Genomic DNA, 27710 nt, shown 5'->3' on the forward strand with positions numbered 1-27710 from the left:
AATACAGGGCTGAGCCAGGCTTGCCTCCCTCCCTCTCCCTCAGAGCCGCATCATCCCGAGCCATTCCGGCTGGCGGAGAGTGGGCATGGGGTGACCCCTCCAGCTGTGAGGTAGCCCCTGCACGCGAGGCAGCATGGCCCTGCTGCCATAAACCCAGCATCAGCTGCCCCCTGAGCCCAGCTGCTGGATTTAGGCACAGCTCCTTCAGAAGACACAGCTATTCAAGGGGACCGAGGGGAAAGCCTCACGTCAGCAAGCACAAAACCGTAGCCCGAGCTGCCCAATCTCTTCTGCTTGGAAGAACACAGCAGCAGCAGCCTCCTTGGAATCTTCTTCCCACTAACCAGAACAAGGGTATTTGCAGCAAGGTGTTGGTGCCTGCTGCTGTCACCTGCTGCCTTGAGGGAAGCCCCGGCACGCGGGTGCCTCCTGCAGCTCTGTGGCGAAGCAAGCAGCACCGTGCTGCTCTCACCCCTCTCCCAGGAGTGACTCACGCCACCCTCCTTTCTTCCACTTGGATGAAATCATCTTCCCTCTTCCCTGGCAGAGCGGGAGCAGATGGGGCTGTTGGCCTCCACAGCCGCCCGCTGCCCCAGCTTGTGTGAGCCCGCTGTGCCTCTGCCCCCCCAGCCTGCCCGCTGCCCCCTCCAAACAGAACTTAATCCCATTCCCTAATCCCAAACTTCTCTGCCAAGCTGTTCCTAAGGCAGAGTGTATCTTCTATCAAAAGATACCGAGTTACTAACTATTTGTTTAATGCACGATGCTGCTGCAGGACCGTAGCATCCACAGCCCTGAGGTGGGTGCACAGGTCTGTAGAGGCAGCTCCAGTGCCCCGAGGGGCTCCCGTGCGGCACAGCCAGCTCCCAGGGGATCCCCCCAGCAGGCAGCAGGTGCCTTTCCTCCCTCGGTAACAGCCCAGCAAAGCCCAAACTGCCATGCAGGCTACCGGGGCTGCTGTCCCCTCTGAGCAGGACATCACATTAATAGAGGTTGATTTGCAAACGGCGTCGCCCCCCCAGTGCCCCCCTTTGCCTGACTCCCGCTTTTCTGCTCAATGGCACAGATGCTGCTTTGTGCTGCCCAGGACCAGGCAGCTATTAGCAGCAAATCCAGCGAGGGAAATTAATGAAGGCGACTACTAATAAAAGACAGCTCAGGACAGCCCGACCAACTTGCTCTGAGCGGTAATTAACTTTTTTAAAAACTCATGAAGGTAAATATGCCATCAGCTTTGGACCAGTCTCTCTGCTTTTTAATAAAAGGAGGAGGGGGGAGGCGAGGGAAAGGGGACGGCTGCGTGTCACAGCCACCCCAGCACCATCCCTGTTCCCTCCCGGCTGCTGCAAAGTGACCCTCCAAGGATGTATTTTTTGCTCCAATCAGTTTTTAGAGGCTTGATTTCAAATCTAGCAAGAGTTCTGCCTCTCCTTAATCTGAATTCAGTACGAGAGGTCACCGGGAGGAGCAGGCTGCCAGAATTTTGCTGGACCTGCACAGCTGTTGCAGAACAGGTAGAAGGCAGGATACCCTTATATCCTTATATCCTTATATCCTTATATCTTTACATTGTCAGCTTGTCAGAGCAAAAGAGTCTGTCTTAGACTTTAAAACACAAGATTTGGCCCTGTACTAAGACAATGACCTACATCAAGTTACAAGAAAAATCCCACTAGGATTTCTGTTTATGCCAGGGGATTGACTGTATAATAGATAATGGAGATTATTTTTGCCTATGGGGAATGGGAATTGGGGCCACATGAGCCAAATCCCCACATAATACAGGACCAGGGGGAAACCTAACCTGGAGCACCTGAGTAAGGCTTTAGGAAAACTGGGTTTAAAATGCGCCAGCCAGCTGAGAGCCGTGTCAGGAGGGCTCTTTAACGTGGACAGATTTATGCCTGCCATGAAAGGCAGCATGCAGCAGCCCTTGGGGTGCTGCTTTGGCTCCTCGTGGCCATTCTTATGCCAAGGAGGGCTGTAAACCCCCCTGGGGGCTTTCGAGCTGCCCCTCCAGCCCTGCTGGCGCAGAGGAGCTTTTATGCCAAAATACAATACACAGAAGGATCATAAACACATGTTCTGGGGCAAGGGGCTGCCATGGAAACCACCCCCAGGTTCCTCACATCATCCAAGGAGGTGTTTGCCCATCTTGCATCTCCTGGTCCATTTCCAGGTTGGCTGCATTTGGCTCTTGGGACCTCCTATCCTCTCCAAAAATCAGTCTTCCGAGAGAAAAGAGGCAAATATATGGAAAAAAGAAAGGAAGGAGAGGAATAAACTCATGTTAAGGGGGAAAGGGAAATAAACACTTCTGGCTGCATTCAAATGAAAAACTGGGATGAGGGTGACAGGGTTAGGGTGACAAATCCAGTCTCTTTGACTCAGCCTTTGCCAGCATGGTCCTGCCTCCCCCTCCCAGCCTTGTCCCCCTCAGGCCCATCTCCTCCGAGGGCATCTCCAACCAAGCCCAGCCTTTCCCAGGGAGCAGGGAAGGTTTGGCTGGCTCCCACCCCAAACCCCTCTCCAACCCCCCCTCCATCCTCCAACGCGACGTGTGCTTTTTCCCACGGTGGTTCCCATTGCCACAACCCCAGCAGGATGGTTGGTAACGCTCCAGCCAACAGGGTTTGTACCTGGGATGGAGGGAAATCCCTCCAGGATGATGCACCTGGCAGGGAGCAGCGTCCCTCCCTGAGGACAGCCGGAGGGAGTATCCTGGGGCTGAGCCACCCGGGATGTCCCTCCTGTTCCTTCGTGGCTCCAGCACTGAAAGAGAAGTGCGTCCCATCCATCCCACCCTTTTGAAGAGCCGAAGGCACCCACTCCAGTGCCTCTTAAAAGAGGGAGAGAAACCAGGAAGGACAATGAGGCTGGACCAGAAAAGACAGAGAGGGCGCTCAGCTTCTTTTTGGCATTCCTGGAGTTTAATCATTACAAGGGGTCGTTAAAAGCGAGTGAGAGTGAAAAACCCTCTCCCGACGGGCTGCCCCACACACCGCCAGTGCCGTGAAAGGCTCCCTCTTGTTTTGTTCCTCCTGGCCCATGGCAGATTTGGGGGGACACAGCTTCATCTTGCTGGCCACATCAAAGCAGTGATTATGCAAATGCTCCCACTTTTTTTTTTTTTTTTTTTTTAGGGAATTATTTATCACACAATAACCCCCCTGCCAGGGGGGGAAACAATAGATCAGGCTAGATAGCACTGCTCGCCCGAGGCTGTGGGGCCGGGGGAACTCCCGCGCGGTTTATTGGCCTAACCTAATTTCACTAATTCTCTTTTCACACATTTTGGGCTTTTTTTTCTCTTTTTTCCCCCTCCTTCCATTTGCGGACGTCGCTCCAAGGGCCGGGTTTCACGCTCCCAGGATCCGGAGGGCACCGGGCGCGATTCGCGTGCTGAGCATTTTATTTAATTAATACATTCAGGCGCCTCTGCTGGTTTTTAATGATTTCCAGGTGTTTATACCCAGAAGCCACAAAGTGCTCCCGGGAGCACGGGGACGATGACTGGAAGGGCCTGGGCAGCCTCCAGCATCCCCCTCCCTGGTGACATCCCTGTCTGTGCTGTGCACACTGAACCAAACCCCCTGGAATTGCCTATGACTTGGAATTCATCTGACCCTCACAGAGAGGACATTTTTCCTCTTTTAACCCATGCATTTTTTTCTCATTAACTTTTATTTCCTATGGCCTTCTTGGGCAAAATCCATCAGCTTGAGATGTGATAACTCTTTATCCATCCATCCATCCATCCTGCATTTGCCATCAGCATCTTCTGTACTGAGAGCCAAAGGTAAATGATCAGTAAACTCCCACTGAACTTCCCTCTTTCTCTCGCTGTTTAATGCTGTTTCCCAAAGAAACTGTTGCCCATGGACCCAGTGACATCAGCTCCCACTGGACCTTGGTTTCACCAGATACCAAGGGCGGGCCCAATCCTGTAATTCCCGGTTGCTGGCACATAAAGAGAAAAAGCAGCAACCCCAAAGTTATGAAAATTAGAGCTTTTTATTTATATTTTATCACAAGGACAATCCCTTTGCTCTTCAGCTGTAAATACATACTAGAATAAACTCTGTAAATTATACAAAAAAATACATATTTTCCATGAAATCTGTCTTTATAATAAATAAATGTGAACACGTGTGTGGCTGATCGCTGTAATGTTCCGTGTCTGTTGAGGTTTTCAGTCTGTTGATTTATTTTTAATCTCCTGAAAGAAGGGGGGAGTTCCTTGTCCCCTAAAGGTCGAAATAAATAATGTATGAGGAGATCCTTCCCCATTCCCCCCTCCCTATTTTTTTCCCTTTTGATAGAGAGTTCAGCCTAAATTTCCACGCTTGCATTCAGCCCTCACAAAGCCTACAAATTATACAATGACTTCTAACCTGGACCCCTAACAAAACAATTTACTTTTTTTTTCCTCGCTTTGCACCCCCCTCCCGCCTATAAATCATAAGGGACAGATGGCAAAGAGGGGAGCGGGAAAAGGGGGGGACACACACACAAAAGCCCCGCGGTGACAGATCTGGGAAAACTGGACAAAGTGCACATCGGAGAGAAAGAGAGAGAGAGAGAGACGGAAAGTTTGGTTTGGCAGGTGCCGTTCCCACAGCCCGCTCTGCCCTGGGAAGCGGGCAGATGCGGCCGCCGCCCCGGGGGGAGCCCCGGGAAAGCCGGGCCGGGCTAGAGGCAGCGGCGGGGCAGCGGCGGCGGCGGCCCCGGGGCGAAGCGGCCGGGCCAGTGCTCGGGGTCCGAGGCGGAGCCGGCGGGGCTGGCGGGCGATAAAGTGCAGGCGTACGGGGAAGCGGAGGGCGCGGGGCTGGCGGCGCCGCCGCTCCAGGAGGAGGCGGGCGAGGGGCTGCCCTCGGCGGGGACCGCCGCTGCCGCCGCCCCATCGGGGCCGAGCCGTGCCGCCCCGGCCAGCCGCAGGGTCTCGGTGAGCGCCCAGATGTAGTTGTGGGCGAAGCGGAGCGTCTCGATCTTGGTGAGCTTGGCGTCCTCGGGGAAGGTGGGCAGCACGTCGCGGAGGGCGTCCAGCGCCGCGTTCAGGTTGTGCATCCGGTTGCGCTCGCGGTTGTTGGCCTTGAGCCGCCGGCTCCGCTTGATGCGCTGCGCCGTCTCCGCCGTGCGCGCCGCCCGCGGGGCGCCGCGGGACCGCCCCGGCCGCCGCTTCCCCTCCGCCCGCCGCAGCCCGCCGCCCGGAGCCTCGACGGGGCGCGCCGGTGGGGCGGCGCGCAGCTCCTCCTCCTCCTCCTCTTCCTCCTCCTCCTCCTCCTCGGCGCTGGACGGCAGCGAGGGCGAGGGGGCGGGCGAGCCCAGCCCCAGCAGCAGCAGCTCGTCCTCGGCGGGCGGCGCCAGGACCTCCGCCTTCACCAGCATCCTTGCGCGGCGGCCGGATGGGGCCGCACCGGGCAGCACCGGGAAGGAGCGGGCGCGGTCTCCTCGCTTCTCCGGCGGTGCGACGGTTCGCCGGTCGGACGGAGCGGGCGGCAGCGGAGCGGGGCGGGGGTCGTGGGGGGGCTAAGCGGGGGGGGCGGGGGGGGCGCGTCGCTGGCACGCGCCCCGGGGGCGGCGGGCGGGCGGGTGGGCGGTGGCGGCGGGAGCGGCGCCCGGGGCCCGTCGGGCTGCGTGTCTGGCACACGACCCTCCTTAACACCCCTTATATACCCCGCGGGGAACAATCAAACCTACCCCCGGGGTCCCCCTCGCCCTGCCCGCCCCGCCCGCGACTCTTGTCGGGGGCGCCTCGGCCGCCGCGCCCCCCCAACCCCCCCGCCGGGGCCCCATTGGCGCCTCGCGCTCGGCTGGAGCGTGCCGCTAATTTATTAATGAATGGGGAGGGGGGGCGCGAGGCGCAGGCGGCCAATCCCCGCGCCCCGCGCGCCACGCGCGCGCCCGGGGCCGGCTCCCGTTCAGCCGCTTCATTTACGGGCCCGGCAAGGAAAGCGAGGGAGGGAGGGATGGAGAGCGATGGGGGAGCTCCCCTGCAGCCCCTCTCGTTCCCGGGAGGGTTTCGCCTTCTGGGGACACTTGGTGCTGTGGTGAAGGTGCGTAGTTCGTACACGGCTTGCTGGGGAAATGCTCCGGGCATGCGGCTGCTCCGTTTTCATGAGGGCAAATCCGGAGCGGGGGAAAGTCCTGCTCTCCGGACAGCTCAGTGCTGTCAAATACAACTCACAGGCACAACACGGGCTGGAGGCAGACTGTATAAAAAAAATCAGACACCAACGTGTCAGTGCAGCAGGAAAACCTTCATTCCTTTCACCTCTCTTCCCTTTCAGCCCTCACTCGAGGGCTGAAAGCCCCAGGGAATAGCAGAGCCTGGTGACATGCCCATGGGGTCGGCAGGCAGGCTCTGCCCCGCAGGGAGGAATCACAGAATGGCTTGGGTTTGGAAGGGACCTTAAAGCCTATCCAGTCCCATCCGCCTGCTCTGGGCAGGGACACCTTCCACTGGTCCAGGCTGCTCCAAGCCCTTTCCAGCCTGGCCTTAGACACTGCCAGGGATGGGGCAGCCACAGCTTCTCTGGGCAACCTCGGAGTGCCAGGGCCTCCCCACCCTCACAGGGAAGAATTATTTCCAATATCCCATCTAACCCTGCCCTCTGGCTGTGTGAAGACATCCCCCCTTGTCCTGTCACTCCAAGCCCTTGTCCAAGAAATGACAGAGCATACAAAACCAAAACCGCAGTGCACTCTTCTCTCCATGTGGAAACACCACCAGGAAGGCACTTTGGGGCAGTTGGGCTTTGAAACAGGATTTTATTTGCAACTGATAGAAAAGTCCAAAATAGATGAAAGAGCTAAAACCTCTGCAGAAGCCAAGCTTAACACACCACAGACTCACACCCAATCAGTCCCTTGCTCGCGCTGCCCTCTGATCGAAGGCAGGATCTGACAGTCAGTATCTCTGTGACTCTATGAAACATTATAACACTCCCCTCGCCTCCTTGTGAAAAACAGGAGATCCACAGGTCCCCTTGGCATCCCGGGAGAGTAACACGAAATTACTTTTTTCAGCAGCTTAAGGCACAAAGCAGAGTATACCTGTGACAGAGCCAGCCCATCCCTCTGTCACCACCTGCTTGCTGAGATTGCTGTCCTTCCATTGCCCATGGAAAACGACGGGAAAGGTGAGGCAGAGGTAGTGCTGTGGGTGCATAACCCATCGTGGTGCCTTTCTGGGGTTCAGCCCAATTCCTGCTGCCAGCTCCTGCCATGCAGCATTTTTTTCTGTAGGGCTGAGAACAAGGTGACCAAAGACAGGTCAGCCACCAAGTCCTCCCAGCTCTCCAGAGGCACTTGTGTGGTCTGTGGGCACAGCAAGGGCTGTGCTGCTCGGCTGAGAGCGGTGGGGAGAGGAGGTGGCGGGGGGAGAGGGAGTGGGATCAGGAACAGGAATGCTGATGCCGCTGCTGCCCACCGCCTGAACTGTCCTCCAAGGGTCAAACTGTTCAACTTCAGCCCCTTTGCCAGACTCAATCCTACTTTAAGGGAACAAAAGCCCAAAGTAGGCAACGATCAAGAAATGGGAGCACAATGATTTAAGCTTATCACACAGCCCAGAAATAAAGGACGCTGAGCTCGTGTGGGGGAGAGGGGAAGACCTTCAGAAGGTCTTTGTTTGCTGTAAGAAGATTGAACTCTGAGGCGACCCGATAGCCCTAAAAGTTTAGGGTCTGTGTTGCTGAGAGACCTTTGGGCACAGCCCATCCACACGTCGACCTCACAAGTTGTGAGCCAGCATTAATGGCCAGCCTGCCTCAGGTGAACAGAGGCACGACATCCCAGGAAATGGGGGAACAAAGCTGCGGGGACAGGGTGGCCTGACCCCTCCCGGCCCTGCTTCCCTCACACCCACCAGTCTGGGGTGTTCTAAGGGTTGGGGGTCCCAGGGCTGCCTGCACACACCAGGGTGCCCTGAATCCTGTGGTGCCCAGCCCTGGGCAGCACCTACGATCCCCACTAGTGGGATGGTTCTGCTCTTGTTTAGGGTGTCAGAATATGTGCCCACCCAGCAGAGTACTGGGGTGCTCTGTAGAGGGGAGAAATCAAAAGTGCTGCAGTCTGTGTCCCCCATGCCCTGATCCAGGTCCTTCCCGAACAGCCCATGCACACTGCAGTGAAAAGTGCCACAGGGAGGGACAGGATGAGGACCAGCCCCCTAAATGACAAGCTGTATTAGCACATTTGGGGTTTGTTCTGGGATCAAGGCGAGGAGGGGACCCCCATAAGCGCTGTCCCGGCATCCTTCCCTGGCTCCCCCCACCCCGGCCCTCGTCGGGGGCCGATTGTTCCCGGCAGATTTGCATGGCAGGTGCAGCCCTGTGGAGCGATTTTGCTGTCCTGGGCACCCCCCCAGGAGGGATTGCCTCCCCCCTTGTGAAAAAAGGCCGCCAGTGCCTTCCTTTCCCATGAAGAAGAGAAGAAGCTTGAGGATCGCGTGAACACGCTTCAGTTTTCTTATTCTTTTCTATAGATGTGGGGAAAAGAACAGCCAATTGTGTGAAAAACCCAGTGCCTGCAAAAAGGGACATTGGCCATCCAGGCGAAGGTGCGCGAGGGAGAGCACTAATCGCTGAACCAGGAGACAAATACGATTACCAGCTCCGAGCCTTGAGTCAGAAAGTCTCATAGACTTTAAGATGTTAATCCCCAACATAATCCTTCCTTTGGCGTGTAGGAATAGTGCAGCCACAAGAGTTGTTTTGTTATTTATATTGGCGTTTAATAAAACTCAGCCAGTGGTGAATGGGCTGCCCACTCTCCAATGGTAATTAATTCCCTATTTCAGTGACCCAATTGTGCTGGGATAGAGCAGTGGGACAGTCCCACTGCCCCAACCCGCCTTTGTGCAGCTACACGGCTCTCGTGCTTCAACAGCTATGGAAACTCATTCTTTTGATGTCATTCAATGAGTTTTCCTTGGGCATCTTCTAAACTTCAAGGACCCTTTTCTTTCTCGAACGCCTGAAAAGCAGGACTAGCTTGACCACCTCTGTAGAATTTAATGATTTGGTGAAAGGGCCTTTTTTGGGGGGGGGTTGTGTAAGGAAAGAGAGAAAGAAAATTTGGCAGGCTGGCCATCAAACGGGATGGGGGATATCGAAACTCGGGTGTGCCGAACTTACTAGGCTCCTAATTTAGACAGGTCTTAAAAGCCACTTTTCCTTACTCAAAATACTTGGGGCTTCTCTTAAGTCAAGGCATTTCTAGAAGGGATTTGCTAGTGAGCAAAAACTCTTGTTTTATGGAGGCAAGTAAAGACACTCAAATGGTGCTCCAAGGAGGAATTTCTATCCAGGAAAAGGAAAAACACCTGGATGTTTTTGCCCAGAAAAGGGAAAAATACCAGGCACCTAGAATGGGTTATTGAGATAACGTGTGTTTGTGGGTTTATACTTTTTGGCTGGATGGTGAGGTGGCTGAAAGCGAACACATGAAGAACATGGAGTTATCCTGCGGAGCTGCCCTGCTCTGGCCAGCCTCTTCTATGTCTTTATACACACTTCCAAAAAAAAGGGAAAAAAAAAAACCCTTCGCAAGTCACAAACAATTCAGGATTCAACTAAGAAAACACAGAGTGAACCATATGGCCAGGGTGGCTCGAGTTGGCTGCATTTTCCCTCAGACAAAGAAGGGATTGAGAGTTGAAGGAAAGGAGAAAAAAACCCAACTTTCCGGCTGATGAAGCTGTTGTCTGGAGGCAATGATCCCAAATCTCAAGGCTTTATTCCAGGCTCCGACTGAGACGTGATATGTCATATGATTAGCATCTTTCATATTTACAAGAGTAGTGCGGGCTGCCAGTCTTTAGAGAAAGGCGAGAGAAAGAAGGGGCATATGCTGAAATGGATTTAGCATTTGAAAGAGAGAAAAGAGAGCGGATAAATACACTTAAACGAGGATTTAGTTTTACTCCCGTTGAGTTCTAATGGCTTGTTGATTGAGATTTTAGGGAGCTGGGACAGAGGTGTCAGCAGTAATTTAAAGGCGCTATTCAGCTCTCCCGCGGCGGAAGGAGCCGGCGCTGCCCCTCAGGACGGAGCGGTGCTGCGGCCCCATGGCGCGCTGGCGGGAGGGGCGCATCACCTCCAGCACGGCTCCCTCCGCCGGGCGCACGGCGCCATCTGGCGGCGCGGGAATGCGGGAGAGTGAGGCAGCCGGGATCGGGAAAATGGGAGGGAAACGCGGAATTCCCGGGGTTCGGGCACCCCTCAGAGGGGACACCGCCCCGGCACGGGGCTCACAAGCACCCTTCAGCTCGGCTGGGAACGCCTCCAGGCATGGGGCGGCCACAGCTGCTCTGGGCAGCTGGGACTGGTGCCTCTTCGCCCTCACAGGGAAGAATTTATTCCTAATATCCCATCTAAACCCATCCTCTGGCATTTGAAGAGGTTCCCCCTTGTCCTGTCACTCCAGGTTTTCCCAAGAGCTGAGGAAGGAGCATTTTAATTGTCTCAGCCAAACCCCTTCCTGGATGTGACCTACCTGTACATATGGAAGGTGAGAGAATTGTTCTAAAATATCATGTTATTTCATCTGAAGAATAATGAAATAGCACTAAAACAATTAGCTACACTGTTAGCATGAAAGAATCTCACCTCTCAGGCAGATAAAGTCACTCTAGTTATGGTTATCAACCAAATAAAGTCACTTTATTCATTTTTAGTCCTATAACCACAGGGACAAACAGAGGTATCAGTGCACTGTGATGCAAACAAAAATATCATATGCTAAATAAATATTAGATGAGCAATAGCTCTGGTAATTTTTATAGACAAGCAATTAATATTTTGTTCATAAAATCGGTGCACATTTTATTTTTCCTTTTTCTTACTCTGTTCTTCTTCTTCTTCCCACTTCTCCATGTAAGACCTGAGAATGTTGTTCAGCTGCTGCTCACACTGGCTTGCATGTTGTAACCCATTTTCCCATCCTAAAAGCAGCAATAAACAGGATAATTACATCTCTCTTTACAGCATCCATCGTGGAATCATCAGTGCCAACCAGCAGTGCAAACATCAATTTCCCCAGAGTATTGACTGGCTATGATATTTCTGCCTGGAAAATGGCTCTTCGGAGTTCAGTCACTAACAAGATGCTTTCTTTGAGGTCAGCCAAGCAGGTAAAGTGGATAAAAACCCTCTCTTTGAGTATAAAGAGTTTGCAGGTAAAACTGCAAACATGCAATTTGCACATTCTTGCATTTTTCTGCGATATATTAGATTTTCTAGGTAATATTAAGAATTAAATTTTCTATGTAATGAATATAGAGATTTATCTAGTGTACTTACCATATCTTTTATATATTATTATATAGTATATAAACACTATGACGTGTATTACACATTGTCTAATTAAAGAAACCCTGGCAAAGAAACGATTACCTTTGCAGTGGTGGATTACTCTCCCCCAGAGCCTGTTCCTGCTCAGACAGGCCAGACTTCCCACAATCAGCAGGTGCCTCTTTGCCCTCGTCAGTGCCACGTTCATCCTCTTCTCCGAGTCTATGAACCCAAACTGCCTTGTCCTGACACACGACAGGACGATGATTTCTCTCTCGGCGCCTTGGAACGCATCCACTGTGGACACCTGCACAGGCTTGACTTCAAAAGCCTCGGAGTGAACCCCACTGAGCAAATTCTGGATCTGTGGGCAAAGAGGGAAAGGGGTGAGTTTGGCCACTCAGTGTTATTGATATATTGAGTATATTATTGATTTATTATACAAACCTTATACATCTGTGATTTATAAAGGGTCATCACACCAATAGCAGCTCCTTCTATTCCACTTGCTATCAGAGACTGGATGAGCTTGACCGTAAAATGAGCTTCTGCCATGTTATAAAAGCTGTTGTCTCTTTCAATCTGGAAAGAGGGAAAAAGATTTCGTTCTCACAACAGCGCAAAAAGAAATGGAATGGAGTAAAAACTACAATATTGCCTTTTTATATAAGGAATTTGTCTAACAAGTGTTCAGGAACTTACTTGCTCCATGCCATGAACGCTGTAAAAGCACAGTGTGGGAAGCCAGTCCAATAAAGGAGTCCTGTCCTCCTCAGAAATGCCATCTATGAGGTTCCCTTCGTAGAACAGCTCGTTGGCGATGGCACTGAGGGCAGGGTGACAGCGGTACTGAGTCCGAAGGAGTACTGGGTTATGTCCCTAAAGATGGGGGATAGAGAAATTAGGACTGGGAAGTGTTCACTTGGATAGAACTTGGAGCAACTTGGTCTAGTGGAAGGTGTCCCTGTCTGTGGCAGGGGTTGGATCAGGTGGCCTTCAAGGTCATCTTTCAACCCCAAGCATTCTGTGATTTTATGATATTGCACAGTGCTGAAACAGTGCTCCTCTGACAGCTGAAACAGAATTCCCTAGTGACTTCAGTGGACCTACAGTTGCACTCTCCACCTTTTCCAAAGGTGTGTTTAGCAGCACCTACCATTAGGCAGAGCCGGTCAAAGAGAGTCTGCTCCAGTCCCTGCCCATGAACACTCTCAGATCCTTGAATAGTTGGTGGCAGTTGCTTGGGGTCTCCAACAAGGACAAGCTTTTCACACTGAAACCTGGATAAGAATGTGAAAAAACAAGAAAAAAACCACAGCCTTCTAAAAAGGATGTTAAACTGTAAATAACCAAAGTGTGTGCTGTGTTTCTGTATCACGTTGCTTCCCATCAGCCTCCCTTCTCCAGCCCAGTTTAACAACACCTAAGAGCAGGCCTCAGTTTAAAATTACTCTTCTTGCACTCTAAGGCAAGACCTTGGGGTTCACGTGCTCAAAGAGATGTGGAGTTTGGCACTCGTTGGAGGTTGTGTCCCTGCTGAAGCCCCACAGGAAGGCTGTACCTGGCGATGGGAAGGAGAGAAGCAGGTTCAGTCATCTGGCTGCACTCATCCAGCATCACCACAGGAAACCTGAGAGCATCCAGGCAAGGGAAGGGGCAGGCAGCACAGGTCACTCCAACCACTTTCACCTTTCATGAGCGAGGGAAAATGGGTAGGCAAAAAGTGAAGGTCATTTCATAGTTAGTCTCTGTGCAGCACAGAACTCTAGCAGGAGAATACACCTACATTTATTTTCAGAAATAAGACACTAAGCTATACCTGTGGAATCAAACCTAACCTTCACTTTATTTTTCAAAACCAGGCGCTTGGCAGGTGTGAGAGGGGATTCCCAGTTTCCATTTGCTGGGCCTTGTGGATAAGACACAGCAAATCCCTGCTTTCCTATCCCATCTCTTTGACTGTACCTGTTGCAGGATAGTTTTATTGGTCCCCAGTTTATGCTGCTCAATGCTCTTCCTGACATACATTTTTTCAGCTGGAGTCAAATCTTCTTTCATGAGAGCAAGCAGCTCTTTCAACTGCTCGTTTTCATTTCCTGAGCCTGCATGTAAACTTCAAAGAAGATTTTGTAACATACATTACAGTAACTGAAAATAACAGTGCTTAGAAAAATAATATTTTATACATAAAAGCACTTTACAACAATGTACTAACCCACCCCCAATTGCTTCAGATCCCTCAAAGAGGTTTCTTACCTATGGGGAAGAATTGCTTTAGCGATTTTCCTTATACTTCCCACTCTTATAAAATCCTCAAATCCAAGGTCGAGCAAACTTCAAAGAAAAAAAAAGATACATATTACAGAAATGGAAAAAGAAACACTGAAAACTTTAAAAGTGGTTTTAAAAGACACATCAGAACACTGAGGAGCACAAACTTTGGTGATTAACAAGATTAAGTACCTCAGCAATTCAAGAAAATCAAAATAAATTACCTCATCATGATTTGCCTCAAAATTGCTTAATGCCTTGATTATTCCCCTCTCATAGTCTTCCATATGCATCTTCCCTTCCTTGTCCTTCCAAATCATGAAATTTTTACTTCATGTTAACTTCATGCTGAATTTTCACAAATCTGATTCTCTCTGCCCCTCCTTCCCCTGCTGCTTTGCTAATTGCAAAGATTCCTGAGCAGTATTACTTGTCATGATGGATTTTAATAGTAAATTTAATGACAGTAGAGCCTATTATTAGTCTTCTGTAAATGTTTTATGTAGCTTTCACTCATTTAACTGTGCAAAAGAGCAAAGGTAAAATTAAAGCCCATGTGTGGCACTTTTTAGGGAGAGAAATCAATCTTTTTGAAGTGTTTTACAGGAAATATCAACACAATTATTGCAACCACATAAATGCTGCATTGTTATTGTTTTTAGAAGAAGAGTCTGTAAAAGCCTCAGTTACCCACCCCAGCAGTATCCTGTCCACAGCAACGTTGGTGGAAGAAGCAATGAGGAGTTTCCATGGAGTTGCCCTTGGACCCTCCATAGCTTCACTGCTTTCAAAGAGCTGCACAAGGAACAAGATCACCACAGACAGCAGGTAGCTCTTGCCAGCTCCAAAAACACCTGGTATTTTGGAAGAAAAGCCCAAGTTACAAGTGAAAACTTCCTAGAAAGTTTGAATCAATTGCTTTAACTTCAGTTATGCTGTGGTTCCTGTAAAAATATTGCATTGGCTTGCTTCAGCAGCTCCCAGTATCCAGGAGCCACCAGGTACTTTACACTTAACAAAAAAAAAAAGTATTATAATTTAGCAAAGCTGATACATGATAAAAAGCATTTTTAATATGAAAAGGAAGAAGCAGAAGACACTAAATAAGTCAGATTTTGTGTTTAGATATTTCTAGGAAAATCTCTTATGCTTCTGTGAAATCCTGCAAAAGGCAGAATGAAAATGCAAGGAGCAAAAGCTCTGTGCTGACAGAATGGATGTATTAATGTCAAGGCCATTATCAGAGGGGCTGATTCTGGCATTTCACATTAATGACATATCACATTAATCAGCATTTTTGCAAAGATACAATGGCAGCAAATGTCACAATTCTTTGCTGTGTACCACGAATGATTGTGATAGGGAGGCTCCGATGCTCTTGCCCTGGTTTGGTGTTTTCACTTGAGGTCATCATCTGAGCGATGTGCATCAGTGATGTTGCTTGGTCTGGGTTCAGGGAGAACCTTTGGATCATCTCTTCAGCCACTCGCATTGCCACTTCAGGGCTCACAGGGCCAGACATCATGGAACGTTTCAGGCTCATGGCAGGTGGAGTAAATTTCCTTTTGTTGGCCCTTTTAGGAGCATTTTCAGAATTAAAATCCCTAAAGAAAAAAACAGCCAAAAGGTGTGATCTAACATGATTTGTATCTCCTGGCTCTGATGTTCCTACACTTAGCTGCTGCTCCAAGCATCACAGAACAGTAACTCACATTTTCAGGAGATAAGGGATCAGTGGTAATGTGGACGGATTAAAGTGCTCCTCCATGTTTCTTAAGGATGCCAGCTCACCACTGGCATTACAAACCAGCAAGGCATGAACACACACTGGAAAGGCCACACAAAAACAAAATGAGAAAGAAATTAAATGAGCCAAAATTTCATGTCAGCGAAATAAATTAATTATAAAAGGCCAAAAGAGTAATTAACTGATTTTATCTCCTTCATTTACAAAATGAAACAACTCCAAAGTTTTGCTTAGTTCAACAGCAAAACCAAGAAACTTTTGCAGAATGACAGATTTAATACCTGCCTTTTTATACAAATATAAATTTTCCAGTGAGTTGTTTGCAGTTTCTGTATTTTGTTTATCAAAGACAGTAAAAACATATTCCTGTTACTTACATTGTGACAGTCAATTCGCATTCTATATTATATTATTTACTACTTGATTTACATTATTCTTATTTCTTCCCCATCCATTTGGAATTTACCAGCTACTTCGCAGGTTTAATGGCATTAATTGCTGTATTCAAATTATATATTCAAACATAAAAGGAAAAAAATGCTGTGAATTGAATAATCTACAAGATTTGAGAAATTTTAAACTCATCTTTCATGGCTGGCTGGATTTTTCCATAGTTGTTTCCCACAATTCTGAATTATTTGCTGTGGAACTCACTGTTTGATCTCCAGTTTGAGGGACTGTAGCCTTTCAGTGGTAGCAACTCTATTTCATTGTTGGAGGATGGTCCAAAGAAAGCACTGCTTGCAATGAAAGTATCGATGGGATCAAAGTTCAGAGTCTTTGAAACAACCCAGATATCATCTGCCAAAAACAATACAGAGTCCTCATAAGCCTCTCCTACTGCCACCTGTTACATCTGATGTTTAAAATGTGCTTACCTTTGCTGTAGAGAGAAGAATGCTCCTTTCTGCTCAGTTTCAGGTATAATTTGGATTTGAGATCGCCATCAAAGCTGGCAGGTGTATTCATAAATTTCTTGTATTTCCAGTACCGCTGGGTTGGAATTTCAAAGGCTTTCCTGGGAAATTGCAATTAAAAAAAAAGTAAACTATCGGAACATTTTGGATTCAACACCGAAAACAAGAAAGCTCCACAGATTGGACCAAATGGTTGTACATTATCTTACATTAATGAGTTTTAAATACGTTTATCTTGACTGCAAAATTCCCTCATATTCAGCCACAATTAAATTGTTTCCTTCACAGTTAATCAGCACAGCGTAGCCTTTGAGATAACTTCTGATGTTAAAATTAGAATCTTGAAGAGAATAAATCAAAGTCTCATACTGAAGATTAAATGAACAATTCAAATGCAGCAATTGTGACACTAAGTGATTGATCAAATTGCTGGTCAGCAGTGTTGATTCTTGCTAAAAAGAAATACTATTGCTATAACTATTTCTCCTTCACTAATTTGGCTCTTGAATTTCTTTACAGAAAGAAGTCTTCACTCTTTAAATACAGTAAAAACCTGTTAAATCCTGCTGAAATCCTGAGCTGCTGGAATATTTATAGTCCCTGAATTCACAGAGCCCTTGAGAGAAGCGCACAGCGTTTCAGGATACCTCACCAAAAGCTGGCATTCCTCATAGACAGCAATCTTGTGACTCCTGAGGTATGTCCCAATACTTTTTGTATCATGGAGCACTGCACTCGGTCTGGATTTTGTCTGTGTGGGGTTCACATCTTCAATCCACTTGAAAAAGGAACACTGCTCAGCTTTTGGGGCATCACAGGTATAGAACAAACGACCCTGCAGGGGAAGGGAATGAGAAAAAAAGGTCCATGAGCACTAAAACAAGGAAAAAAAAAAAAAAACCACAATGGACACTTTCACCCCAAACTGTAAAATCACAAGGAATAAACAGCACCTTGTTTTGACCTTTCTTTTTAACCATTGCCAGCTTAGCAGGGTGCATGTGGTTGCAGAGTGGAGCAGAACTTCCTTGGCTCTGGCTTTGCCCATCTTTCACTGAAGTGTAAAATGATATATCCACTTTGGAGAGGGCATTGTGCAATCTCTGTGCCAGCTCAAACAGCATTATGTTCAATTGCTCTTGGTAGGGAAAGGAGAACAACAGAAGAATTAGTACAGCCTTAAAATGCTTACACAGGTACACAACACTCACAAAAATGTACTTCCATTGGAAGATTTCAATCCCAAATCAAAATATTTAATCTGAGTCCTAACAGAAACCGTGTGACCTGCAAAATCCACTTAGTGCAGGCAACAGAATACTCAGGAATCTTAAGACTGGAAAACAGCAGGAAGTTACAGAGTTGAACAGAAGTGTACCGTCCTTTTGGTTTGTCTTTGCAATTTTGGGTATAGACTGAATATATTTCAGTATATGTTATATATATATATATAAATATAAATAAAAGCAAATGCACCCAGTTGTTCTAGTAGGTGATGCTGAGGACTTCTCTCCCTCTTATCCTGATTTGTGAAGCTTCAGAAATGCACTGTTTAAAAATGGCAGCATTTTTACAGAGCAGAGTGTGAGACTTACCTGTCAGAGCAGCTTTAAAAACCTGTTTGTAGTGAGTGTGAGACTGAAACACAGCTGGGATGGAAATCTTTCTTTGAGGAAGATTAGCCTGTTTCACTTTATCCATAGGAGGAAAAGACAACTCAGAAATTGTTATGTCCTAAAAAGACCCAGGAAAAGAAACCATTAAAACCTGCAAGACCTTGAATGAGACAAATTTTACAGATTTGTGAAAATACACATACCCAGGGTTTGGGCTGCCACTTAGGATGCACCATGAGGTTAAAATTTACCCCTTGACAATCAGCCGGCATTTATAATAACACAGATAACACTTACAAAGGCTTTAGAGTAAATAAAGAGTAAATAATTTTTTTAAAAGAAATTTTTTTCAAAATCATGTTTTTCAGCAATAGGCATGAGGAAGGAGCACACAAACCCCATTTTAAACACCATTTTTGCACAGAAATAAACGAATCATAATGATAACTGTCTTCATAAGCTTTTTAAATCCAGTATATTTGGATTATATATATATATATTTGGATAAAACCACACACAATGTGTGTACCAGTGTATATATGAAATATACTGGTTATTTCCCCACCTCTCTTTCACACGAATATTGTACTGGACAGACAGTTTAAATAATGAAAAAACATTTAAAAAAAGGAAAAAGCTAACATTTTCTTCAACTCTCAAACCAGCCATCTGACAACTTTTTAAACTTGGCTTGTGGTTGGTTTGGAGTTCTTTTCCAATTTACTCCATTTGTCTACTGCTCACAAACAGCTATGCTAAATTTTTAGGTGCTTATTCAGTGCCATAACTTAACTTTTACACAACTAAAACTCAAGGAATTTATAATATTTTGAAGTCAGAGACTATGCCTTGAAGCAAAAATATGCTTGTTAAAATGATGCTGATACCACAGTTACGAAAAGCCCTTCGTGCAAACACTTTCTTACCAACTACAGATGGCAAAACAGCCCAACAGCTTTTCTTTCATCTTCCTGCCATCAACATTAAAAATCTAAATCTGGCACTGTGTGTGCCAAGGAATTACCTTCACAAAGGATTACCCACGGCACTTAAAAAAATACATTTTTTTGTGTCAGTACGTTGGTAGAAACATTTCATCCAATCACACTGATAATATCTTGCAGGAAATCAGATAAAAGCAGTCACTTTGGCCAGAGAAATGTGCTTCTGTCAGTGATAGCTGTGTTTGCTTGACCAGTTACACACCTGGCTGTCTCCTGTTCCGGCGTGGCAGCTCAGGTGACTCAACACCTTTTGTGTGGCTGCAGCCAAAGGTGTCTGGCTTAAGTGCAGGGAAAGTCCCTTCCTCTCTGAAACCAGATCTGGGTGGCTGGTGTTTGCACAGCGTTCCCCAGGTGAGCTCCTGGCTGGCAGCAGCGGTGCAGAGCTGGGAGCACTTGGATTCATGGCTCTGCCCTCTCCTGTGTCACCCAGCAGCATTCCGAGGATGCTCTGGGCACAGATGTCATCATTCTCTTCGCTGTTAGTGCTGTTCTCAGGGATCAAATCACACTGAGCACTGTTTTGGTACTTGAGCCACTTGCTTTGTCTGTGTTGGGAAGTGACATTAGGGAGCACCAGTGGTACAGATTCCCTTTGCCCATCTTCCGTGTACTCCCCAAACACAGAGGTTTCATAATTCCTGTCCTCGGGGCCAGGAGCACTCCTAGGAAATACCACTGACTCGATGCACAAATTGCCTCCTGAAGAGCCCAAAGATTGCTGGACCTCCTCACTCTCAGTGGGGTAAAACACGTCAGGAATCTCCCCGGTGGCAGGCAGGGTGACCAAAGGAGTTCGTGGTTTTATCCTGGGCTGGAATCCTGGGAGGCTGCCTTCCTCTGAATAGCTGGGTTTCTCCCGGGCTGTAGGGCAAATACATCTTACAAGCAACTTGCAGCACCTAGGGATGGCACTTCAGATGTACAAAAAGATAAAGAAGGAATTCTAAGTTCTTCCTTTTCCATCCTGTCTTCTAACTGGGAAGCTGTCTGGATTGTGCTTGTGCAATATTACACTAAAATTCCATATACCATGATGGATTTTGTGTGATTCTTTTAATTAGTTTTAATTATTTTAAATCTCCATATTCAGAACACATTCTGAACAGCCATTCTGCTTGGAGGTCATTAATTTGATGTTCTAGATAGATCACTAACAGCTGCCAACTAGAAAACACCCAGCTTAACATTTGCTGATTTTCCCAAAAGATCACCCACAAAACTATGAATTAATATTAAACAATGCAGATAAATAAGCTCTTAGTACCAAAAAGCATCCTTTTGACCAAATTAATTATCAGTAGTTACAGCCATTGATAGGTGTCAAATGGAAGCAGGTCAGAGGATAGCTGAATATGGAAGAAAACTAAAAGCAGGTAAATAAAAATATAAGCATCATTTAGAAGCTTGGCTTACAGCCTTTTTGGCTCCAAAGCAGAAGCTAATTTTTCTTTATAAAACTAAACCACTGAAGTCTTTCAGGAGACTATAATTGGCAGAGTAACTGTCTATAATAGCCCCATTCATTGTGCTTCAAGAATGCTCAGAGATTTCCCAGCTAAAACACTGTGAAGTGCAATTATAAACTGTATTTTCTTACAGAAAAAAACATCTGGAAGTTCTGGTTCACTTGGGAAGATCCCATGTGGCAAGGGCTCCTGGATGTCTCCAGTGGTCTCCTCATTTCCTGAAGCTGGAGAAATTGCAGAGTCTGGGAAAGTCAGTTCTGATGACATCTGCAGGTGAAGAATTAACATGTCAGGTCAATAACTGGGAAAAAACCCCTTGATTACTGCTCTTTTATTACTATCCTCTCTCTCATCATTCTAAACAATTGAAATGTCTCTCTGAGTTGAGGTAAAACAGATTCAAAAGTAAGAAAGAGCCACAAACACACAGGAAATAAAGCCAAAGATATCTGCAAGAGAGAGTGAATCCACACCTTGCCAGGTTCCCAAGAAGTCCACTGTGCTTGTCTCGGGTCAGAGTGCAAGGGTGAGCCTGACATTGTCCATGGTGGCACTTCGGGACACACATCCAATGCCAGTGCTAGGAAAAACATGTGAGGGACTGAAGTCATGCAGAAATTTTGAGGCCAATCCCTGCCCTTCTCCTTTTGCTTTCACTTACAGGACTGATTTATTCCTAGCTCTTCAATAACATCAGGCTTCGCTTGAAAATTCCCTTCTCTGATAACATTGATATCATCCTTATGAAGACTCTTGGAACCTGGAGACTTTACAAATAAAAATGTATAAGCAAAAACTTGTTAGAAATTAAAGTGTTTACCTTCTATTTTCCAAAGTGCAACTGATAAGAGGAGCAGAAAAAACCAAATCACATATTACAAAGTTCTATGACAAAGCTAAGTTAAAATAGTTGATTTTGATATGATTGTAGCAGTCTAAAAATGAATTATTTTGTATTTACATTGACAGGATACTGTCTTGTACTAAAGTTAGTGAGGACAACTTTGAAAAAAAAAACCAACGCATGTTTTACCAGTCTGAAGTCAAAAGGGTCATAATTCCTTGAAAAGAGGGGCGAGAAAAATGTTTGAGCTGCCAAGTCCATGTTCTCTGAGTACTGCTGCCATCCTAGCTGGGACCATGGAGCTCTCAACATGACCTCACTAGCTGCTGATCCTTTCACTTGGTGCCCTTGGAAAGCCACAGGCTACACAACATTGGAATTATCACTAACAGGAAGGAAAAACTGCTCTGCAGCTATCTACAGTCAATACAGGTACTTTTTGTACATACAACAAAAATAATCTGTTTGCATTGCAGAAGAGAAACAAAAAAATCTGTGGTTTTTTTCCTTGCAATTGGAGTTTAAAACTCTCCCTGGAAAACTTCCCACAGTAAGCTGTGCTAAAAATTACAATAACTGGTTAAAATTTTATTAGGACTTACTGTAATATATTACAATTAGCAAGCCATTTATATATTACAATTAGCAAGCCATTTAACTCAAATTTAAGAAACACTGTTAATTGTACTTCAGTTCCACAGAAATAGTACCTTTGGCTGCCAGTCAGATGTCCCAGGGTCTCTTTGGGCTGCTGCTGTTGGTACAATATATGCCTCTGTCTTCTGGAATAAATTGTCCACACAGTTGGGCTACATAGGAAAGTATCAAAAACTAATTAGTCTAATCATTTAATAACCATATAAGGTGAAAATTTAAGCTAAGAAAGGTCTTGGATTTACACAATGGAAGCATTTTCAGTTACAGCCTTTTTATTTGGAAGCCAGCATCATCCATGACAGGATAAGAAACCATGTTTGCTTTTTAAACAGGACAGGAAAAATAGAAGGATTTAATCTCAAATCTTTCATTAACTGTCAGATGTATTGGAAAAAACAAAAAAGCTATTAATAGCACTAAACAAAAATCAATGTGAACCATCAAAGAAACAGATTTCCCAGTGTATTTCAACCCAAATTCTAAAATTCCAAGGAAAGCCACACATTCAAAAAGACAGAGGAAAAAAATAGGTGGTAAAAGATGGGGTAGGGAAGGAGAGTACCAGACATATTAATGGGATATTAAACATGACTAAATACTACAATTTGCATTAAGTTTCTTGTCATACATGAAGCTCTCTGAATATTTATTGGCAAGAGGCCATCCTGTTATTACCAGCTTCATACCCAATGCCTCTAAGGAATTTGTAGCTCAACCTCTATGGTTCCATTAACCAATAATTTTTTTCCAGAAGCCAGGTGGAAAATTAATTTCTCTTGTACAGATAAATATATGTAGTCAAAAATTGGTTACCATTAGGCCAGGAGAATCAAAGTATGAACAGGAAGATGCCTGTAAACTTTCTGAGTAAGGCATTTCTGTAAACTCTTTTATAGCTACAAGAGATGGAAAAGCACAGTGAGTTACAGGCAATAGTTTGGGGTTTTTTACATGAAAACATCTGAGTAGTTAGTGGTCTTGCCATGCACATTACCATGCAATGGATTGCAGTTAGGATTTAACTGAATGAGAGCAGAGACAGACTTGGAGTTCACAATATCACTTTGAACACTAAAAATTGAGGGAACCTACATAATACATCACTCCAAAAGTAATTCTAAAATATGAGGAGAAATGAGAGTACAGAAGTCAAGTAGGTACAGACATACAGAATTCACTTTAAAATACAAGCTGACCTAACCTGCATCTTTCTCAAGTGGTTCAAGTGTCTCCATGGAACTGTCTGTTTCACAGAACATGCTGTTATTTTCCTCCATCTTTTGCAAGCTCTCTAATGCTGTGCTATGTTCAGTCAAAGCTCTCAGAAGAGCGATATCATTCACCAAACCAGGGAGACCTGAGGAATTCTCAGCCATTGCTGTGCATTTCAGGCAATCCACCCCTATTGTTTCACCTTTGCAGGCTTCAGGAGAGGGAGTTATGCTCTCTGCATTTTCCAACTCAGTTTCTCCTACTGCTGCTTCCTCTGGAGATGGATAACCTGTTGCTAAAGGATCTGATTTTGGTGACAAAGCCTGCAGATGGCTACCTGGTTTAATGTCATCACCCTTAGTACCCCAGCAGTGCTCTGAGCCACCATCTGGGGATTCCATGCATCCAAGCTGCGTAACTCCTTCCTTGGACTTTTTGTCCATGGCAGAAATAATTCTGCTGGGAGAAATACCTGGAATACTTCCAGTTGCCTCAAACACATTAGCTTCAGGGTGACATTCATTATCTCTGGTGTCACCAGGCAAGAGATCAGAGTGCTGCTTTTTTATCCATGGTGTGCCATTAATGGTGAGTGCTACACAGCCATCCAGATCCTCCTCGTTGTTTGTGGCTTCAAAACTTAATTGACTCTCATTGATCTCTTTTATGTTGTGTCCATCACCTGAAAGCTCCATTTCAGTTCTGGTCTGGTTTGCAGAGTCTTCTGCAGTTCTCCTGGCATCACTGTCACAAAGCTGGGGTGGTGTACCCCCATTTCCATCAAAACATGAACATCTGACTTCATTTTTGCTGTGTGTCTCTACTTCACAGCAAGAATGAGGCCTCAAGGCAGCATCTTGTGCTACATCTTCTCCCTTTAAGCAGCCTGGGCTCTGTGAAGGTGTGTCTCCCTCAGTGAGCTCCTTCACTTCTCTTTCACACACATCTTCATTGTCTGTGTCATTAAAATCAAAAGTCTCCATTAGGTTAAAGTTAACCTCCATCAGTTCTTCACCTGGACCGCAGTCTTTGCCATGCAAACTGAATTCCTCCCTCACAATTCCAGCTTCAGTCAATGTCACATCCCCAGAGAGCTCCGGGTCACTAGACACTCCCTCTGAATTTTGTCTTGGATGAAGCTCACTCTGCATTTTCACAGATGAATTCTCCCTAAGACTGTCAGTCCCTGAATGCTCCCTGTATCCAAAGGGATTGTTTTCAAGGGCGGTTGGACTTGCTGAACATGAAATGTCACATGAGGATGGGACAAACTGACTATCACTCATTCTACTTATGGTGGACTCAGGTAGGAAGCAACTATTTGTGTTCCAGTGATCTTGTAAATCTTGACTTAAATTATTTACCTTTTGGTCTTGTCTCTGTCCTGTGACTTCTTCACTACAAGGTTGTTCAGCTGAATTTGGAAGTGTTTCACCATTCCAGTCCTTTTTATCATTTACAGTTCTCTGCATAAAAGGCAGGTGCTGAATATCTGGAACAAGTTCTTTGGCAGGGTCTCCTGGAAAAGCTGGTAGGACGGGGCTTTTTTTGTCATAAAAATCTGCATTTTCTGCTGCCTGAGACCTGGGCAGACAGCCTGTGACTCCAGGTGTTTGGTCTCTGTGTCCTTGTGCTGGTTTAGACTTGAGAAGAGCAATTATCTGTGCAGTGCTCCTGATGTGGTGGGACACTGCCCTGGGACTAGTGTGCCCAGTAATGAGAGGAGATTCTGGCTGCACAACAAACTGATCAGGGCTTTGCTTCTCTGTCTCCTCACATCTGCCAATAAATGGAGCTGAGAGCAGTGAGGACACAGACATGTGCTCCCTGCCATTGTCCCTCCATCCCTCCTCCTGAAAGCTGGCAGAGGGATATGTTTCTGCATCCTTCTTGCGAACCGTAGAAAATAAAGGAGAGCTGATATAAAACTGGGATGGAAAACTCCCTTGGCACTGCCTAGATGAAGGCAACAGTTGTGTTTTGTCTTCATCTTCCACAGCTGGTGTTTTCTTTTCAACTTGGCGTGGCACCTGGAACCCCTAGGAGAGAAATCTTAAGTTAATTCATGTTTTGTAATCAAATGTTGCGAATGGGGCACACTCCATGAACTATATTCTGATCAAATGGCCTGAAAATGTATTCTGATCAAATCCACATGAGGATTCCACAGGTGCATAGAAACAACCTCAAGCCCTTGTGATTTTTACTGCAGGCTCAGCAATAGCTAAATCAGATTTCCTAAATGTGGAAAAAACACCTACAGGGAACACATTCTGCATTACAGCTCAAAAAGAAAAAAACCAGGAAGATATTATGTCTGTATTTACCATTCATGAAAATATCTGTCCTCAGTGTTTTAAAATGCATGTAGACATGAGACAGAAAAATTTGGAACAAAAAACACACCGTAAACTTCCTTTTCAAGCCAGCAGGGAGATGTCTTGGGGGCAGAAGACCAGGTTTTACATAATTTCTATCCACTGCTGGAGTTTCTGCTTTCCTTGGCTGATCTTCAGAGGGCTTTTTACTCACTTTGACTGCTTCAACTGTGATTAAATATCGCTCACTTTCCAAATCATCTCCAGCAGCCACCTGGAAAAAGAGAGAGCAGCAGTGTGCACATAATAGTGCTAGATAAGAAACAATAATAGATATATTTATTTTAAAGAAATATAGTCTTTTAAGTACTTACATGTAAAAAATTCAGCTATTTACATTCAGTTTATCACAGATGCCATATACTACTATATATACATATATATATTTATATGTATTTTATATATATCTATTTATATATATATAATATATATATGTATATGTATTCTAGAAAGCATTAGCACTTAGCTTCAATGATTATTTCATATATCACTGTAATAATCTGCTTTTACCCCAAAGGAAGAAAATTTCCATGAAACCTTCTGGACAAACAGTAAGATTTATCAGTAATCAGAAGCTGTTTTCCCTTTCCATTATTTGCACCATAGCAGAGTTTCATATCAATGACAAGAAAAATTATTATTTGAGCTACCAAACAAGTGTTTGAAATGCTGCCTGAAAGACAAACTACAATCAGATATAAAAATAACAACTCCAAACAAAATTTACCTGAGATTTGATAAAAATACTCTCCAGACATTGTCCTTTATCATCAAACAAGGTAGCCTGCAATATAAAAATAAGATTTCAAATAACCAGCTATTTCACAAATCAACTAGACTGCTACTGGCAGTCCAGAAGTAGCAGATGATATTAAATCCAACCGTTTTAAGTCTGAATTTTCACCTGATTTCTGCCAGTTCTAACTCTCAAAATTCCATCTTGCCATGTTTTTGATTTTTTCATCTTTTGGTGAGTGTATAACACCTGTTTAAATATATAAAACATTGAGGAAAAAATAAGTAAGAAAATGTTCAAATACTTCAGCATCTCCAGTCTTTAACCTTATTCCTACTCAATAGTACAGAGTGTTATAAATCACTCACAGTGAATTCTTGAGAGGCCATTGCTTTGGCAACACAGTCATCCAACAGCTTATTTCACAAACATTCACATCTTCACACAGCCTGGGACAGGGAGATGGTCAGGATGCACCAGAGCTGGGAAGGAAATGTGTGCACAAAAAATTATTTCTTTTTCCCCCTCAAATGAAAAGAGCGAGGTGCAAGACAGTATCAAACCAGTGGGATAGAGCTGCTGGGCACATTTTAAAGAGAAACTTCAAAAAAACATCTAACAGACTGCTGGTAAAAAATTGGCTTTTTTTATAGCTGTCAAAATATTTTCTAGCTTTTAGGCGAATTAATTCATTTAAATGAATGGCTGGCAACTCTGAATACTCTTAGTCAGAATTATCAAAAGCTTATTTGCAGAAACCGCCATCCCCCCCAAAAAAAAGCCAAAAAACCCCAAAAAAACAACCCCAACCCCAGAGAAGCCGTTACCAGAATGATTTTGGCACAGGTGTGGAGTTGGCCATGCATGTTAAACTCATGCAAACAGCAACTGACTCAAACCAGCTCCCCGCGAAGTCAAACCTCTGTGCAAATTTAAAATCAGACCGCGATGAATTTCAAAACAAATTTTAAAATGCCCTTTGGATTAGCGAGAAACGGTTTATATGAAGAAAAGGGGAAAGACTCGCGCTGTTTGTTATGGCTGCCACCTCCTTTGGGAGCTTCACAAGGTGAAAATCTTTGGAAACGGACACCCCTTTTGGGATCGAGTTATTCCTGAGGTTCTTACAGCAGCTGGACCGGCGGGAACCGTTCGGAGGAGTCCCGAGGGGATGCCACGGGCGGCGGGACGCGCCGAGCGCACGGACACGCCGCTGTCAGCCCGCTGTCCCACACAGCCCTTCATGCACCGGCGTTCCCTGCAGCGCCAGCGCCGCTCCCGGCGGTGCCCCGAGGGACCGCGACCGGAGCCCCCAGCACTGCCAGGGGCCGGGCGGACACCCCGATCCTACCCAGCAGCTCCGGGAGCAGGACCGGGACCAGGAGCAGGACCGGGATCAGGACAGGGATCGCTACGGAGATCTCGGTGACAGCCACCGCCTGTGCAAACTTCCCGCCACGGCGCCCCGCCTGACGTAACGACGCCGCGACGCAGCGCGAGGAGGAAGTCACGTGCGCCCAGAGCCGGGCGCGCTCCCGCCGCTGTCGCGCACGCGCGGGCGCCGC

The 27710-nt window shown here is 46.1% G+C and overlaps 2 protein-coding genes across 7 annotated transcripts; both read right to left on the reverse strand.

The window, feature by feature from the left end:
• Window positions 1-3887: 3887 nt before the first annotated feature.
• On the reverse strand, window positions 3888-5467 carry NEUROG2 (neurogenin 2). Its single transcript, XM_085057564.1, has one exon. It carries the CDS (start codon window positions 5386-5388, stop codon window positions 4693-4695), a length of 696 nt encoding a protein of 231 aa, XP_084913690.1. The 5' UTR covers window positions 5389-5467; the 3' UTR covers window positions 3888-4692.
• A 5172-nt stretch (window positions 5468-10639) lies between these two features.
• On the reverse strand, window positions 10640-27596 carry ZGRF1 (zinc finger GRF-type containing 1). Of its 6 annotated transcripts, XM_085057551.1 has the most exons (29): window positions 27274-27596; window positions 26514-26627; window positions 26314-26394; window positions 26137-26193; window positions 25438-25623; window positions 23021-25070; window positions 22633-22715; window positions 21873-21971; window positions 21352-21525; window positions 20980-21085; window positions 20792-20898; window positions 20450-20585; window positions 19055-19713; window positions 17828-17966; window positions 17186-17370; window positions 16880-17067; window positions 16194-16333; window positions 15970-16116; window positions 15281-15395; window positions 14913-15172; window positions 14263-14422; window positions 13554-13631; window positions 13263-13410; window positions 12859-12986; window positions 12454-12577; window positions 12000-12176; window positions 11745-11879; window positions 11400-11661; window positions 10640-10948 (listed from the first exon to the last, which is right to left on the reverse strand). In XM_085057551.1, exons 2-29 carry the CDS (start codon window positions 26532-26534, stop codon window positions 10830-10832), a joined length of 6264 nt encoding a protein of 2087 aa, XP_084913677.1. In that variant the 5' UTR covers window positions 26535-26627; window positions 27274-27596; the 3' UTR covers window positions 10640-10829. The 6 variants fall into 6 exon arrangements, with proteins under 6 accessions (XP_084913677.1, XP_084913681.1, XP_084913680.1 ...); XM_085057555.1 differs by lacking the exon at window positions 22633-22715 and having other exon boundaries at window positions 24396-25070; XM_085057554.1 differs by lacking the exon at window positions 21352-21525.
• Between the last annotated feature and the right edge of the window lie 114 nt (window positions 27597-27710).

Source organism: Lichenostomus cassidix, chromosome 4, assembly GCF_008360975.1.
Source record: "Lichenostomus cassidix isolate B80296 chromosome 4, HeHo_3.0, whole genome shotgun sequence".
Taxonomy (NCBI): Eukaryota; Metazoa; Chordata; class Aves; order Passeriformes; family Meliphagidae; genus Lichenostomus; species Lichenostomus cassidix.

Excerpts from the sequence above, each read along its gene's own strand:
- NEUROG2 (XM_085057564.1), bottom strand. The coding sequence starts at position 5,388 with ATGCTGGTGAAGGCGGAGGTCCTGGCGCCGCCCGCCGAGGACGAGCTG.
- ZGRF1 (XM_085057551.1), bottom strand. The coding sequence starts at position 26,534 with ATGGCCTCTCAAGAATTCACT. Across the intron at positions 22,716-23,020 it reads ACCACTTGAGAAAGATGCAG|CTATAAAAGAGTTTACAGAA; the intron begins GTTAGGTCAGCT and ends CATCTCTTGTAG. Across the intron at positions 20,899-20,979 it reads GCTAGGAATAAATCAGTCCT|CACTGGCATTGGATGTGTGT; the intron begins GTAAGTGAAAGC and ends TGTTTTTCCTAG.